A 17251-nucleotide genomic window follows, 5' to 3' on the forward strand; every position below is an offset into this window, starting at 1 on the left:
ATTTATTTGCTGAAAGAGATAAAGCGTATTTAATGACACAAAGATAAATGAGGGTGACAATTCAACATTAAAAGACACAAACATGCAGACTATTAGAGCACAAGAATATCTTGCTATGTCAGACCAATGGCCCATCTTGCCCAGCACTCCGCCTCCAGCTGTGACAGTCAGAGGTGTTACCTGGGGAATGCACACAAGCCTGGCCATTTTCTGTGGGCCATTGCTCTTATTGCCAGCATCCATAGCTGTTGTGTTAGTGAAGAATAGCCTTAGCTGGCTTTTTTTAATTTTGTTTGTGGACTAGCATTCATGAATTTATCAAAGGTTGTCTGAACCTGCCTGTAATTTCTCCTTTTTCAATGTTGTCTGAGAGCAGGTTTCAGAAGTTCAGCATCTGCTGTACTGTTTTCTTTAATCTATACTTTAAAAGTCTTCTAAAACAATTTCTCTCTGAACTCACATTTTTTCTACTCCTGCAGGACCTGGTGTACACAGTCCTGCCCTCACCTTGGCCTTCACAGAGTAAAGCCCACAGCATGAATTCCTCAGGAACCCACCAGGGATTCCACCATCCTGAAAAGTGACCATGAGGTCCAGCCTTTTGCTCCATATCTTTCAACCTGCTAATAATTAATAAAAGGACTTTTCTTCTATCACAAGGACAACTTAGTTTCTTCAGTAACCTTTGGTGTGGAGCCTTATCAGTAGCTGTTTGACCATTCTGATATCTTATATTCAAAGTATATCCTTTCTCCATGCACTTGTTGACATTCATGCAGTAGTCTAGATGGTAGTGAGGTAGGATTTTCCTTTACAGAAGTCACATTAGCTCCTCTCCAATAGGGTCTGATTACACATAGCTTTTTTTGCCCCATCCCTGGAAGTGTTCAAGGCCGGGTTGGATGGTGCTCTGAGCAACTTGACCTAGTGGAAGATGTCCCTGACCATGGCAGAGGGGTTGGAACTAGAAGACCTTTAAGATTCCTTTCAAACTCAGCCATTCTATTGTTGTAAGTTGTTTGCATAAAATTAAATTTGTAGAGATAGAAAAGATAGAACCTTACATGAAGTTCTATCTTAAATCAAAGATGTGTATGTGCTGTTTATGGCAGATAAAACTGTCTCAGAGAATGGTTCAAAATCAATGTTAACAAAAGTCAAAAGCTGTATGTATTTGTTGCTCAGGTGAGAAATCTCTTAAGGTAGACCAGCCTTTTCAAAGAAGAGGCATTTCAAGTGAATAACAGTTAACTGAACGGGGCCATTGATGGATTGTCTATTTCATACTAACATGACTGCCTTCACTAACAAAGAACAGTTTTACAGCCTGTGTACATATGGAGAGCATCTCAGATCTTACAGAAAATTCTGGTGAGTGAAGAGGTTGTCTCCAAAGTCCATAAGGAACTATGGAGCAGCTGAGGCAGGCAGTATGGCTCCTGTACACTCAGCTACAACCACAATGCCTTCACTGGGGCTGGGGGAACAAGTGCATGAGACCTTCTCTCTGAAAAGATCAACAATATATGTCACTCAAATTTATTAATTTAAAAAATTTCATATGTGCAAGACAAGTCTTTTGTTGCCTTTTTTTTTTTCATTGACGTTAAATTTTGAAATAGAATTGTGAATGGAAAGAGTTTCCACACCAAGGACCATGCAGAAATCTGCAGACGTGAACTCAGCAAGGCATTCTCTGAACACTATTCCCTCCCAAGGATAAAACATCAGACTTAACAGCATACTTACCTATTTTATCAACTGTTTTCATTATTAGAATTTATGGCAGCCAGATGCTTACTTATCTTTCCTACATATGATGGATTCTTGTCTTCCTGATGATCATACAACAACAAACTTCTGACAATACACTCCTATTTTTTTTTTTTTTGTTTTGAAACAGCTTTTTAATATAGGCTATAGTTTTAATCTATCTGTATTCAAGAGAAAAATTTATTTTCCAGATTCTAAATTTCCACCTTTTCTTGGAATGCTTTAACATGAGTTGAACACAGTCATTACAACATTATGATACTAACACATCTACAGATACTTTTTGGACATCAAAAGGCTCAAATATTCTCTGTACATCTCGGGAAAGCAAACTTTCAACTTTCTTTTCTTCTCTAAGACAATTTATAGCTGTTCAGAATTGTATTTTTTTATAATGTAACTGAATATTTTTGATCAAAAAGGGAGCTCAGAATGTGTTGCTAACTTCTTAGTAGAACATGCATACACTTGTGCAATCAGACTCTGCAGAGTTCATTTTGAGTGTGATTACCCAGAATCATCTTTTCTCCTTTCAGGAGATTTCCTGCTCTTCAAGGAAGAGATACTCCTCCCTGCTCAAATCTTCTGACAGCCCCAGGGGCTGCTTCCCTTTACCCAGCCATGCTGTGTGTTGATGCTGGGCCTATCTCACCCTTCTTGCAAACTCCAGGGGCCACCAAGTGCCCACTTCTGCCCAGCCAAGGATTTGTCGTTCAATCTAATGAGTATTATTTCCTGCTGCCCTCTATAATTTTGATTTCTTTGGGCTCAGAAGCAGAGCATTCATCAACCTATTAGGAGCCCAAAGCCATTCAATTCTTGAGCTGGGGAGGCTCTGCTGAGGGTAAACAAGTAACTCATAACTACCAGCAGAGTGGCCAGGCAGCATCTTTCACTGCCTGCCCAGCTGCTCTGCAAGAGGATAAGAGTCCTTACTGGGAGAGTCTCTAGCTTTAATACAATAGCAGGTAATGGGCTCAGAAGGTCACTTTTGTTTTTCTTTTCCTGAGAAATGCAGGATTTGTGTTTTAGACAGGTGAGGAGTAATGTGTGTTTTTTGTGGTTTAAGAGGCAGTCAAACGTTTTTCATTTCCATTTACATACATCTTGTTGGCAGAGCCCTGTGTTAAACTCTTAGCCTGAAGCAGATTTCTAAAGCAAAGTTAAAATACAAAAGCTCTTAGTAAATTACATTTAGAAAGGAAGTGTCAGTGCAATATAAAATTATAATGGCAGGAGTAACTCCAGTATATTCTTAACGAGGCTCTTTAAAGTACTTAAACTGACAAAAAATACTTGTAAAGAGAAGCACAAAACCATCTTATTTCTGTTTAATCATAGATAATTTTCCTTCCATTGACCTTTACACAAGAATAAATTTCTGTATCCAGTTCTGAAAACTACTTTAGCAGACAGACACTTACCTGTTGCAACGTGACGTCCCATTCCAAATATGGCATAAATAATGACAGGGAAAAAAGATCCATATAAACCAAAAACTGGATGGACTGAAGACAGAACAGCAAAGGCCAGCCCTATAGAAAATTAAAATTAAAAAATACTTCACTGTATGATTATAAAACTGTTCTGTTTGCTTTGTTGTTTTTTATTTTTATGAGGAAATGTCTACAATTTTATTAAGAGCAGGAAAAACTCACCTTCCTTTATTAAAATCTACTACTACTAGTGAACTACTATACAATAAGGATCAGAAATAACTGTGGAAGGTTTTTCATTTCATCATCCAAATCCATATATCCCACCATGTTTCCAAGTTGTCTCCATTAGTGGATCCAAGCCTCTTTTAATAGCCAGGCCTCACAGGAGGAGGCAGCAATGTTTCACCCCCACCCTCACAAATGTGGGTTTGAGACTGCCAGGCGGTCTCCAGGCAGCGGGATGGTTATTTTTTACAAATTTTTCAAAACCTGTAATTTTGGTTTGGATGGGGTCCCTTCAGTCTGCTTTCTTCTAATTTCTTAAACAAAAAACTATTCCAGAGTTCATCTTCTTTAGGGGGGTTTATAAGCCTTTAGACATTAACATTTCTTCCATCATGTAAAGCTGTCAGGTCAGAAACAGAAAGTACTTGACTTTCATGTTGAGATAGAGAACGAACAGAATTGGTTCAGGTTTAACTTTTAGACTTCAGGTTTAACTTTTAGACTTGCTAATTACCTTCATTGCTTAGCTAGAGAGGACAACATCCATCCTTTTCTTAGAAAGTCGTGGACAGGAATTCATCTTTCAACAGAAACATTCCTGCAAAGCAGCAGATTTGGTTGCTTTTCAAATTGAGATACCTAAGATAGCAAGTGGCTTTCTTGCATTGGCTTCCTGCAAGTCATCAGGAGACTCCCCAGACTTGCTCCAGATCAGCAGGCTCCACGGCCATGTCACAGCTCTTACTTCTGGAAACTAAGAGCAGGAGAACCTGGCTTGCACAGCTGCTCCATAAATTTTGATGAATGCCTCATCGTGCAGTCTGGAAGAAAGGACTGGCCTGTGTAACACACAAGATGCCTTTCTCAAGTCCACCTTCAACCTGAGTGCACTCACCAGCCTAGAGCAGAGGTGTGTGCACTGGGAGAATGAGCACCTGTGGTCTGAGACAGAGGAGATTCAGACCTGTGCAATGGAGCTGCCTTCTGTGTACATGTGAAATCCCCAAAGAAAACTAAACCTGTAGGATTCATTGTTCTCTCCTAACTGCTCCAGAAAGCATTCTTTGCCTGAAATGTTGGTGTTATGGGGCTTTGATAGTATGGAGAGTGCCAAAAAGTGTCTTTGTTTATGGGTTTTGAGAGGCAATTCTGACCATTTATATTCAAAATCTCCTTCTCACATTTTCATTTGAGTCTGTAACAAAGTGCACGTGGTGGTGGGGGGGAGGCAAGAAAATACAAAAAGGTCAGAAGTGTCAATTTCTCAGTGAAGCAGTTCATCTGTTCTTAGAAAAACCTCAGAGTGAAGATTTTGCTGAGGTGAATCCTACATGGATCATTTTCATCCACATTGTGCTCAGCAAAGCAGCGCTATCAGTTATGACTTGAAGAAGAGATATTTTTAAATCTGTTTAGTTTTAAACTTCTTTTAAGCAGAAATGGACTTGGTTGCTCTTCAGCCTTATGATGAGTGCATCTACTGATAGTCACTTCTGTATTTTTCTCTTAGCACAGCAGTATCATAAGCCAGAAAGCTCTTTGAAATTGTAGTGTAATGTCCATGTTCACATGATCAATAGAGGTAAAAGAAGATTCTGGACCAAGGGCAACACAGAAGGGTGTGCCTGAGGAGAATAAAAACAGCACAGGAGAGAACTACGTGACCCAATCCAGATAAAATTAAGCATGGAGGAGGGAGGGAAACAGAGAATAGGAGAAATAAATTTTTAAATCTTGTTTAACACTGGACAATTCTTCCATTTTAACCATTTTGAACATGAACAAAACCAAACAGAAAGAGAAAATTTGGAATTAATTTACTAGTTGAATACTACTCACACACATATTCCAGACTTGCAACAAAGCATTATGCTAGGCTAATTATTTGACTCCAAAAAGTGAAGGAATCTGAAAAATCAGTATTTCAGTCACATTTTAATTATAACAACATAATTGAAATGGAATGACCTGTCAGTGTACTTGCCAAGTATAAGGGAATACACAAGGTTCAGTACTGAATGTTGAGCCAGATATGTACTTTAGAAGGTTTTTGGGAAGAGCCTGTTGATCCTGGTTATAGTTATAAATCCAGATTATCTGCTGCTGATAAATATCACTTGTTTACAGGCAGATAATCTGAGCTTAAATTTGGCCCTTGCTTTTCTCCATTTCATGCCTGGACTTTTCATGTTTTGTACTGAGTTTCTAGAAGAAATTTGTCATTCTTTTTCATGGTGAGGTTGTGGCGATCAGGCTAAAACTACCAGCCTTTGATTAGAGTCCTGGCTCTGTTTGTTAGGTTTTTACTCCCATTACTGAAGCATGTGTAGCACTTACTGAAGTATGTAAGAGCAGGGGGGCATTATAAAATAGAATCAGTAAAGACTTCAGGTTTTCTCATTAGGCATAAAATGCCCTAAAGATTCAAATACTTTTCAAGATGTAATCAGTAGTATATTTAAGCTTATTTCATTAATTTTCATATTAAACTTCACTGCAATGCATTCTGTTTGCTCAAGAACTTTCCTGTCAAAAGACAAGAAACATTATTTTCTTTTTTTTTTCATTCCATAGAGTAATACTTAAAGAAAATAGATCATAAAGTAAGGATCTCCCATAATCTTCACTGGCAATATGGAGAAGCCCCCATGGCAGTGACATTAAGGTTTTCATATAAGAATATAAATTCCATGAAAAGAAATGCAAACAAATATTGAGCAGTATGTTTGGATACAGTACATTAATATTGTTTGTTTTAACTACCTCCTTATCATAAGATAACATTGTGGGACACACTTTCACTGAAAACCATTACCTGTGAATAGCACCAGGTGCTTTCCAGTCCTCTGGCATACCAGGCTGAAAAGCAAGGGATCTTTAACTCTTGGTGTCAATGCAAGCAACTGCAAAATAACAATCTCGATACAAAGAGAAACAAGGCCATCTCCTGCTGCAGGAGAAACGTCTCAGTTTGAGTTGTATGTTTCTGCTAATTAGATTAGTGCCAAAACTACAGCAATAAAAAAATATTTTCCATAGGAAGAGTTGTGAATCACCAGAGTATAGTCAACTAGTTAATAGTTCTCTGCATCTGGAAATATGCTCATGATACTTACATCTATTCTGAGGAAAACTCTATCACATGTTTTGGAAATACTAGGTGCAAACCAGAAATTAAATTAGAAGCAGGAAAAGTATTAAGCCAATAATTAATTTGAGGAGTATCAACATGAGTATAATTTAATATTTACTGTAAAAAGCTATATATATTTTAAAAGTTTTTCTGATAGAGTGTATATTCAAATAACTTTCTGTAATTGTAACCTTTTACTCTTAAGTGTGACTATTCTAAGATGGTCAGAGCCCAGGTTTATGGAACCCTAAATGTCACTAATTCATCTTATCCCCCTCAAAAATGCTATCTTCAGTTGTGGGCACTCTCTAATGCTTCAGAAAAATATAATTTCTCCATTTCTACTCCTTCTTCTCACAAAGCTTTATTATGTAGCAAGAAGAGTATTTTCTGAGGATATAGAACTGACACATGTTTAATCAGTCTCCTATCAATACTTCCTAGAGAACTAACAAATCAAACTAACCAATGACTCATATCCCAGGATTTAATTTCTAACTCCAGGATAACTAACTTCTATTGAAGAAAAAACAAAAAAGTTTTCTCCACTATAGGGAAAAAAATAACATTATATTTCAGAAAAGTCTTCCTACACAAATCTGCTAGTTCTGGAGGGTTCTTTAACAATGCATCATAAAAGCTCTTAACACAAAATGATCTTTTGGAAATCATTAACTTCCAAAAACTGGGCAGCTCAATGTCAGTTCTCTCAATGCACATTTGCTGGGGCTGCAGAAGTGGATTGCACCTTCTGTCTCACTTATTTGGTGACAAAGTACCAACAGCTTAAAATCATTCCTTGGTTCTTCTGTCATTCAAAACCTGAGGCAAATGAAGAATGCAAAGACAAAATGGAAGGACAGGCCTTCAAAAACGAACCATAAATCTTTCAGAGACCACACAATGTTGATTTGGCAACCCCCCTCTTTTTGAAGGATCCTTCAGTGCAGTTCCTTCCCATGCAGCAGTCTCCTTCAGCTTGGTAAGAGTTACGCACCTCAGCTGTGTTAGCCATAGTACCTGAATTCGCAGTATTTCACAGATTCAATGCACCATCTGACAAGCACATCAAAGGTGGATTTGAGAAAACATTGTGTTATTCTGCCACTTTACAGATCCCCAGATACTGACATTTGTATCTGAATGTTCAAAAGGAAAATATGCAAGCATTATGGTACAAGAAGTAAGGGGATGTCATGACCGGCTTATGATTTCACTGCTCAAGACAGCTTGACCCTTCTGTATGCAATAGATACATGCAAAACAGAACATTAAAAAATTCCTAGTGTTTTCTTTTAATAGAGCTCCTCAAAAAAATCTATCAGTCTTGACAGACAATCTGAAATGTTAAGATCCCTTTAGGATAAATTTGACACCATATCTGAACACCACAAAGATTTTATAAACTGCCTCACAGGGAGTTCTATTATCCACTAGCCAGCCGTAAAACCGGAAGAATTCGGCCACCTCCAGAAACAAAGAAGGATTTTGACAGTGGATTATAGGTAAAAATCTCTGTATTTCAGTAAGAATAAACAGAGAATGAAGCCTTCAGAAGTTTCTGGCAAGCAGGTAACTATGAGGTAATCTTCTGAGAAGCATCAATGCTGTGGAGAAACAAAAACCTCTCATGAGTGATTTGAGGCCTTAATCCCGATGAGCTGGACTTGCTGAAATCCATGAAAAGGGCACCCATTTTGGCAAATCAGTGGCCAAGGATCTGAGCACTATCAGTTTTCTGATCTGGAAGATTAGGTATGGTGTCATTTCCTCCTTCAAGGATCAATGTTTCCTTGCTCAGTCTCTGTCCATGGTGCTCAGGCACCCCAAGGCCCATGCAGCTCACCTGGGCACGCAGTGTGTGCACACCAGAGTGCACTGGACAGGAGGCCCCAGGGGAGTCAGAGTCATCCAGAAGCTGAATTCACATTTCTAGCAGTCTGTTAGACAGGTCTGCATTAGCACATGTGTAACTTGGAAGAACTTTTATAGACATTAGAAAGAAAATATTGCACGCACAGCAGCCTAAGTGCCTTGATACTCCATTGGAGAGTTGTAAAGTGTGAAACATTGTCCCACATTTTCTCACTAACATGTTAAATTTCATATTCTGCTTACATCATTATTCTTTGCATGAGAGAACTCTTACAGAGTTCAACTGGACACTCTTCCAGAAATCATGAACTACATGGATTCTCCAATGCATTCTGTAGGAGGTTTTTCTGGCTCTGTTTCCAAACGTGCTATTCTATTTCATCTACACGTGTTATTTGTAAGCCAGATGTATATTTACAAGGCAGCTTTACCCCTTAATAAAATTATTAGCTCCAGTTAGTGAGCTTAGAGTATATTTATGCCTACATTTATGATCAGAACCTGAAATAAACCCCTGGCAACTATCACTCTTGAGAAGACACAGCTGGGGTTCCTCCATGAAAAACTAAGGAAAAAAAATTATATAAGTTCCTGGCATCATGCCTTCCAAAACACTGGGCACCAGTTCTGAAATGCAGGAAGGCAATATAGTTAATTTTTTTTAATGTCAGGGTCTCCAGCCAGTATTAAGGAATTAGTTGTTCAGCAATAAATCCAGCTCCAGATTAAATGAAGTTTAATTAAAACATACAAACCACACCAAGACTCAGTGAGTTATTATTGGGCTTGAAGAATGAAAAAGAAAAGAAGTTGGCAGAAATAACAATACTGATTTCATCAGATACCATCTACATATTTAACTTTTAGAGGAAATATGTCTCTAGGGCCCTCCACCCTCCAAAAAAACAGCCCACCAAAATCCACTTGAGCCAAAGCATTTCTTGTTCATGATAGGTCACAGTAAAGGCAGCAAATGTATAATACTATATATAAATTCTACATTAAGCATATCCCTGTAATAGCTGCCTACAGAAAAATATATTTTTTAAAACTACAAACACTGACATCATTGCAATCTGGCAAGTTTGAAAGTCCAAATCTTATACCCTCACACTTCCAGCAGGCAGCTACTGAGTACATGCAATATAATATTCAGAAAAATATTTATTTCAAAAGAAACAGAAAAATGTTTATGATTCCACAACTTAGTAAGCAAAGACTGAATCAAAAATAGAGTGACAGTGTTTTCATTTTGAAACTCCCACACATTTGTCTTAACTTTTTCATATATACACAGAAGTTCCAAACTTCACTTCTATTTCTTTGGGGAAAAAAAAAGCAGCAGTTCAGAGATCATAAAATTGAAAGGGAGCATAAAATTGTGAAGACCTTCTCTTGTGGTCTGCTCCCCCTTATGACAGCCAAACACAATTGTTTGTAATTTAGCACATCCATGAATGGGATTATGTGATGAGATCCATCTTCTGAACCCAATAATTAAATACAATATTTTTAGAACTACTCCCAATTTTAAATCTAAACAGATTCAAGTTACTTTATTTTCATTTCTCTATGTGCTGCAACTGTCTTTTAATTTGAACGCCTTTCCTGATAAAGAAAAAACCTTCTCATGTTTTAATTAACCTGAGCCATTTTTCTCCCAAATATAATCTCTGTTTTTCTACTCCTTCTCCTAGCCTTTTCTTCTACTGAGATCATCATCTATGAACAGAGATAACCAAAATGAAACACTGTATTTTGCACTTATTTTTTTAAAGGCTGTAAAAGCACTAGTAGGTTTGAGGTTTTTTGGAGGGGTTTAACTCAGTTGCACTGTTAAACGTCATTTCAGTAGCAAACTACTGAAACCAGAATTCTTTGCACCATAAACTCTCAGAGTAGTATTGCACAAGTACTTTCTCTATTTTGAGCAAAAGCATTTTTGTGTGTCTAATTTCCCTACCCATAAACTTTTCTATTATTGGTTACTGTAAAAAGTTTTAAATTGTTATAAAGAAAAGTGCAGGGTATAAGTATTATCATCACCCAGAAAATTACCAAAAAAAAAAGAATTTAAGTCATATGTTTGTGTAAGCAGGAGACAGTCTGGTCATTAATAGCTTGAAGATGAGGTTTATAATTATCAAAACCTCAAGAGAGATCTTGGAAGAAGCCTGAGAGAAGGATTGACATTGTCTGAAGTTAAGTACCAACATTAGTTATTTACATCCAGAAAGAGTAAAACAACTTCAGGTGTTATGCAGAGCACTTAATTTTCACAGCATTTCATGACCAAAATACTTCGGTCACATTTGTGTCCCCTATCTGTATAGACAAGATAAATAAGTTACATACACTAAAATATACATTCAAAAAATAAAGTATATATTCAAGCAGACTAACTTGGGTAGTAATTCCCCTGGCAACTAACTCATCTGCATGACAGAGGGTATCTTTTATAAACTTTTTCAGATAAACTTGGTTTTAATTCTGTTGCATTCAGGGAAGCTTACTGAGGGGCATGGCACATGGTTTCTATATGCCAGTCTTTGTGAGCAGTGTGCATAATTCTGCCCAGGAAAAAACAAATAGCAAAACAAGCAAAAAAAAAAAAAACCCAAATCCCACATTCTAAATAGAAAAAAAACTGAGGAATGACTACCAAAACATATACACTGCAAAATTTAAATCCTGAGTAAAAAGCTGGTTTTTTGAAAAGACAAGACTGAATGAAGAAGAATAGCAAAGTGGATTATTGGTAGATGGATCAAGAAGATCACCTATGAAAGGCCATGAAAGTAAAGATTAATAATTTGCTTGGTGCAATAAAAGTTACCACTGGGCAAATAAGCTAAGCAGATGCATTCTGAAGAGCTATGATGGGACTATAGCACATGTTCAGAAGGCTACAGAAAAAACATGATGACAGTTTAGTGAGATTTAGCTACATGGAAAGACTGTATCATAATGCATCTTAATTTTATCATGTAAGGAAACCAAGAAAAATTAAGACCCAGGCTGATCAAAGTATTCTTCTTTATGGGTATGGGTATGGGTATGAGTCACACAAAAAACCCACAAATAATTCAATTGTGACAGGTCAATGGATGAATTACAGAAAAGAAAACTGTAAGACCTGCCTTTAACCATGAACTCTTAAACATGATATCTTCATCTGGTTATTACCCACAATGACATGGATATAATGGTTAAGACACCTACACTTTGATGTCTGCCTTATCAGTGTCTACACTTGAGCCCATCCCTGTTACACTCAGAGGAAACTTATTAATATAATTAATCAACCTTAACAAAGCAGATGGTTTGATTTAGTCTGATTAATCACCCCTGTGATGGGTTGATTCTAGCCAGCAGTTAAGTACCCATCCAGCCACTCACTCCTCCTCAAAGGATGCAGGAGAGAATCAGAAAAGCACAAGTGAGAAAATTTGTCAGTCAAGATCGACAACTTAATAAGAGAATGAAAGAAAAGGAAAAAATAGTGATGTAAATGTAGTCATTCATCACCTCTCACAAGCACGGAATCACAGAACAAACTAAGTTTGGAAAGGATCTATAAAGATCATTGAGTACAGCTCGTGACCCTGCCCAGGACACCCCAAGAGTCACTCCATGGGCCTGAGAGCATTGTCCAAATGCTTCTTGAACTCAGCCAGGCTGGTGCTGTGACCAGTTCCCTGGGGAGCCTTTTCCTGTGCCCAGCAACCCTCTGGGTGAAGAACCTTTTCCTGATATGCACCCTAAACCCCTCCTGACTCAGTTTCCTCAAGTGCTGTCCCTGGTCACCAGAGAGAATAGATCAGTGCCTGCCTTTCCACCTCCTCTCAAAGCATGTTGAGGTTTCCCTTCCGTCTCCTCTTCTCCAGGCTGAACAAACTGAGTGACCTCTGCTGCTCCTCATCTGGCTTCCCCTCAAGGCCCTTCATCATCCTCCTTACCCTCCTTTGGATGCTCTCTAATAACTTAATGTTCATTAACTCCCATCAACTAAGTCTTCATTGACCAGTGAAGAACACAGAAACAACTTGCTGAGAACTACTTACCTACACAGCAGACCCTTTGTTTTATCAGCATGATTTCAATTTGGAAAGGAAAAAGAAGGTTAGGCACTTATGGGACATCTACATGGATCTAGCAGTTGAATTTGTTTGCAAAGATGAGGGATACAAAATTAAATGGAAAGACTCTTCATAGAATGACTGTGGATGTGGTATTAATAAGTTTTAAAGGGAAAGGGAAGAGGACAATGAATGCTAATCCAACAAGAAAGTTAGGGAATTATTTGTTAATTTAGAGACATATTGCTCTGGTCTATCAATAACAGAGTTTTGAGAAGTTTTTGAGACAAATTATACAAATTATGTTGTGATTACCACAATATAAAAGCTCAAATTTCTTAACTTCCTATTACAGTGTATAGCAAACTTCAAGACTGCATCATGATGTTCATTTTAGATTTAAAGATTATTTTTTCAACCTTAAGTATCAAAGTAAGAATAAGGATTCTTTGTCAGCATTATTAAATTATAATTGGAACTAATATTAAATAGCTGGAACAGATGAAGCCTGATTTCTTTTACTAGTTTTGACTTGTGGCTGGCTTACTTTGCAGTCTGAAACTGTGCAAGTCCAGTTTTTGTGCCAGTTGGAGTATTTGAAAAGGCTTTTTTTTTTTTTAGTTAGAACTTGTAGAGTCTTTTTCCTATGTGATATTTTCATAAAATTTTTAGAAACATAATTATCTTTGACATTTCTTTCTCCATATTCTGTAGAAGTAGATAAAGGACTCTAAAACTAGGGGATACATACAGAGAAAATACAAGTATTGTCTCATAAGGTAAAGATCCCTAAATTTTGGGGCTTCTGAATTAATATTTATTATTTTTAGCAGACAATGAAACAACTACAGGAACATTTTCAGAACGACTGCCTGGTTTCAGCAATGACTCTTTCATCACAAATGCCCAGCAGTACACTATGATAATCCCATGCCTTCACTTTCCATCTTGTTACACCCCTCAGTCTCCTTTTCCCCAGCCCAGTTTTGTTGCTTTCACTACAGCACAGTAAGGACAGTGACTTCCATCTTTTCTTCCTTGCAATACAAAGCGAAATCAGCAATTTTATCTAAAATTCAGATTAGAAGTGGGAACACAAACGCCTTACACGAGATCAGAGCAGTTGCCAACCTGAATAGTCTGAATATGACCAATACCAGATGAGTAAGAAATCCCACAGAAGGAAATTGTGAAAAACACAGCTCATTTGCAAGGCCTTTCTAATTATTCTCAAGCTACTGGACTGCTCTCCACCCTGGAGTTTGCAGTTTTCATCACTCAGAAAACTGTTGCATATGAATACAACTGTATATTTTTCCAAATATTTCCATTACTCAGGTTTATTTCCTTATACTTGGATTTGCCTAAACCTGTTGTTGAGGTTGGCACTATGCTCAACAAATCAATTATCACCAATTACCTTTTTTCCTACTATTGTTAGAACTTCTGCCTTGTATTGCATTACAAAATTTCTTGGTTTATCTTGAGGGTGGAAGAAAACTGTCACAATAGAACCTCCAAAAATTTGGGGTTTTTTGGCTTTGTGCATATAACAAATGGAACTTCTTTTCATCCATAAGTCTTCCTGTGAAAATATTCGGATAGTGCTGGTAACTGGAATGCTTACAACACTAGGGAAAGAGCTTATATTTGCATTCAAATTAAAGCACCACAAAGATGATGAAATGCTTTTGTCTCTAACTCTTTTTCTATTTCATCCCCTAAAATCATTCCAAAACCTTGAGAAGTAGCAAGCAGAGAAAGAAAGAACAGATCAGGAGTTTCAAAGTATTGATTTTTGAACAGCATAAAAATAAAATTGTTTCTAGAGTACTTATAAATAAACCAAAAAACACAAACCTGTATTTTCTGTCTTCACAGATTTATCTGTGACAGTAAACAACTTCTTGGTACAAGGGTCAAACATTAAAATCCTGGCTAAAACTCCCAGGACTGCAGAAATATGTTTAACATAGCATTTTTGATGAATTTCAACATACTGTTATTAGCAGCATTTTAATTACAATTGTTGTATGCACACATACCAGTGAAATTAGATACATTGCAGAGTTACAGTATTAAGGTTTCTAAAGTTAAATCATGCCAATGCAGATGTTCCTAATTACTTTAAAAGCACAAATACTTATACAAATCAGTTGTTTCAAGTTGCAGCATAATTCCATTAAAGGAGTGTTTAACAGCATGAATGATAGTTAAGCACACTTCATATGGAAGACTGTTAGGAAACAATAGATATCATTCACATGAAGGAAGGAGTTAAAGTCCATCTGAGATAAGAAGCTGTGATTTGTCTGAGACAAATATAAGAAATTATCATACGAAGGTGACACTATCAGAGAGACATCAAAAACTGACAAAAGCATTTATTTCCTCGCAGCAATCGCTTTACTAAGCAAGATGATTGGAACTTAAAGTTTCTGCAGGTCATTGTGCAGGGTTTGGGAAGCTTTTTCTTTTTTCCACCTGTTTTTTTATTTTTAGCTGTAAAATGGAGTCTAGCTCCACCCCTGCTCTGTATTGCTGCTTGAAAAGAGGTGTGGTAGGTAATGCAATACAGCACTGAATCAGCACACAAGCCATGGATGCCACAGATCCTCTCCCTGGATAATGGCTCTGGCAGGAATACTCTTTAGGCACAGAAAGTTGTGACCTCTTCCTGCTGTGTTTTGGAATTATACAGGTATTGGTGTCACACATGTGTTTATTCCACAACAGCTTATTTTATAGTGCAATTATCATTGAGTTATATTTTGTTTTCCATGTAAAATGGAGAAAAAGATGGTATTAAAAACATTGTATGTAATATAATAAAACATTATATATAAAACATTAACATTATATATAAAACTTGACAAAACATTGTATATAATATATATCCTGTATGAAGAGAGTTACTGCTCTCTCACCTTCCATATTCAATGTTTGAAAAAATGTCAAAGGATAAATAGTAAAGTTACACAGAAATTAACTGAATTCTTTCCACATTTACACATCCACTCTATAAATTAGTTAAGACTATATATTTTTCCTTGTATTTTTATTTAGATTCAATCAACATTAGATGTGACCAGACAAACTTAAAATATTAATTTGAAATGAGTTAACTGTACCTTGAGTCACCTGTTGGATGGCTAGCATCATCCCAGAAACAGTATCAGGAACCAAATTTTCCTTCCAGTTGTAGACAGGCACCCATGTCAAGATAGGCAGCCTCCTCATACACCAGGCTTTGATATCTTCTAAGCGAACAGCCTGGACCTTCCTCCAGACTGTACTTCTCTTCCTTTTTGCCCCTGTCATCATTCCTACCCCACAAAAGCAGTGCCTCTGTCAGAGGAGTGCACTGTTGAGGAATCACCCTGACCTCTGCCAGTGTCCAATTTTCTTCTGAGATTTTTCAGTTCCAAACTGCAAAGAAAAAAAATGAACAGAAGCACTTAAAAATTTCTGCAGCTGTTCTGTTACTACACTCAATGAAAACACTTATTAAGTGCTTCAATCATATAAACAGCTACATTAAACACAAGAACTGTCTACAGAAAAAGATCATATTTTCTGCTGTTTGCAAAAATTTGGTCTAGTCTCACGTTAGTTTGTGATTCTTTCCAGTAACTTCCCGCTTTATATCCCTGTAATGCTCGTGCTTTTGGCCTCATTCCAGTGGCAAAATGAGGTATTACTGGGTGTGTGTGTGATATAGGCTGGGCTATGCTAATCTGAGCAAGAAGTGCCCGGCAGAGCAGGCATCTCCCTGCCAAGCCTGGGAGCAGCCTGGTCCCTCCTGGGGGAGCTTTCCTGGCCGCAGGCGGGAGGCACCGAGACCTCAGTAAAGCTCGTGCTAGAAGACTTGTCTTACTCCATCAGCATTTTGTCTTCTAAATGACACAAAAAGCTTGTTTTTGTAGCAAATGCAGAACATCAGGTAGCAATAAGCCCTACCAGAAATATACACAGACTCTCTGTGGGCTGAAAACTCAAACTTTGGAGTAACAAGCTCAAAGCGCAGCGAGGGACTGCAAGGTATCAGCTTCACATGGGCAGTGCCAAAAATTCTTGTGACAATCATTCTTGTTCAAAGCTAGTCCTTTCTGCTCTTGGCTATCCACTCCACAAAGGCTCTCTCAGCACAGGCTGTTCACCCAGTAACATTTGTTCTTGTAATAATGTCATGCACCTTGCGTACGATACAAAGTGCTCAGACAAAGTGATAAGGACACAGAGGAGCTTTAAATGTTCAGGCATTTAAATGCCTTGACTGTTATGGAGCAAGGACACAGTAAGCTTTCCTCTAAGTTTTCTGTATCTATGGATGGCAAAGAAATTTAATTTGAAATGCAAGATCCATTATATGGGGGAAGTGTCTTCCCAATCACTGTTCTGTAGTAAGCAATAAAAATCAAATTTTATATTTTTTAAATTTTTCCTTTTTTAAAAATAGAAATTAATTTACATTTTATTGTTTAAATTAAGGCAAAAAACCCTGAAGCATTTTCTACCCAAAACAATTTTAGAAAAATGAGACTGCTTCCAAACGCAACAGGTAGACTGGCACAAAGACAAATGCATCAAGTCATTCTGCTGAGTGACATTCAGTTGATGTCCACAACTGTGTCCCATAGAATTACAAAGATAAAAAGGGAAAAGGAAGAGAAAGAAAGAATTTCTTAGCATGAGACAGACCCTTACTTTTAACTATTCCTGACATC

The 17251-nt window shown here is 37.4% G+C and overlaps 1 protein-coding gene across 1 annotated transcript in view; it reads right to left on the reverse strand.

Moving 5' to 3' along the window:
- Positions 1-15848, reverse strand: part of SLC26A7 (solute carrier family 26 member 7) — a 64037-nt gene extending 48189 nt beyond the window's left edge. The window contains exons 1-2 of the mRNA XM_058813916.1: positions 15656-15848; positions 3198-3308 (exon numbers count right to left, since the gene is read on the reverse strand). Coding sequence (XP_058669899.1) covers positions 3198-3308; positions 15656-15848 — 304 coding nt within the window. The remainder of the gene's footprint in view (positions 1-3197; positions 3309-15655) is intronic.
- Positions 15849-17251: the final 1403 nt, after the last annotated feature.

The sequence above is a fragment of the Ammospiza caudacuta genome, chromosome 1, assembly GCF_027887145.1.
Source record: "Ammospiza caudacuta isolate bAmmCau1 chromosome 1, bAmmCau1.pri, whole genome shotgun sequence".
Taxonomy (NCBI): Eukaryota; Metazoa; Chordata; class Aves; order Passeriformes; family Passerellidae; genus Ammospiza; species Ammospiza caudacuta.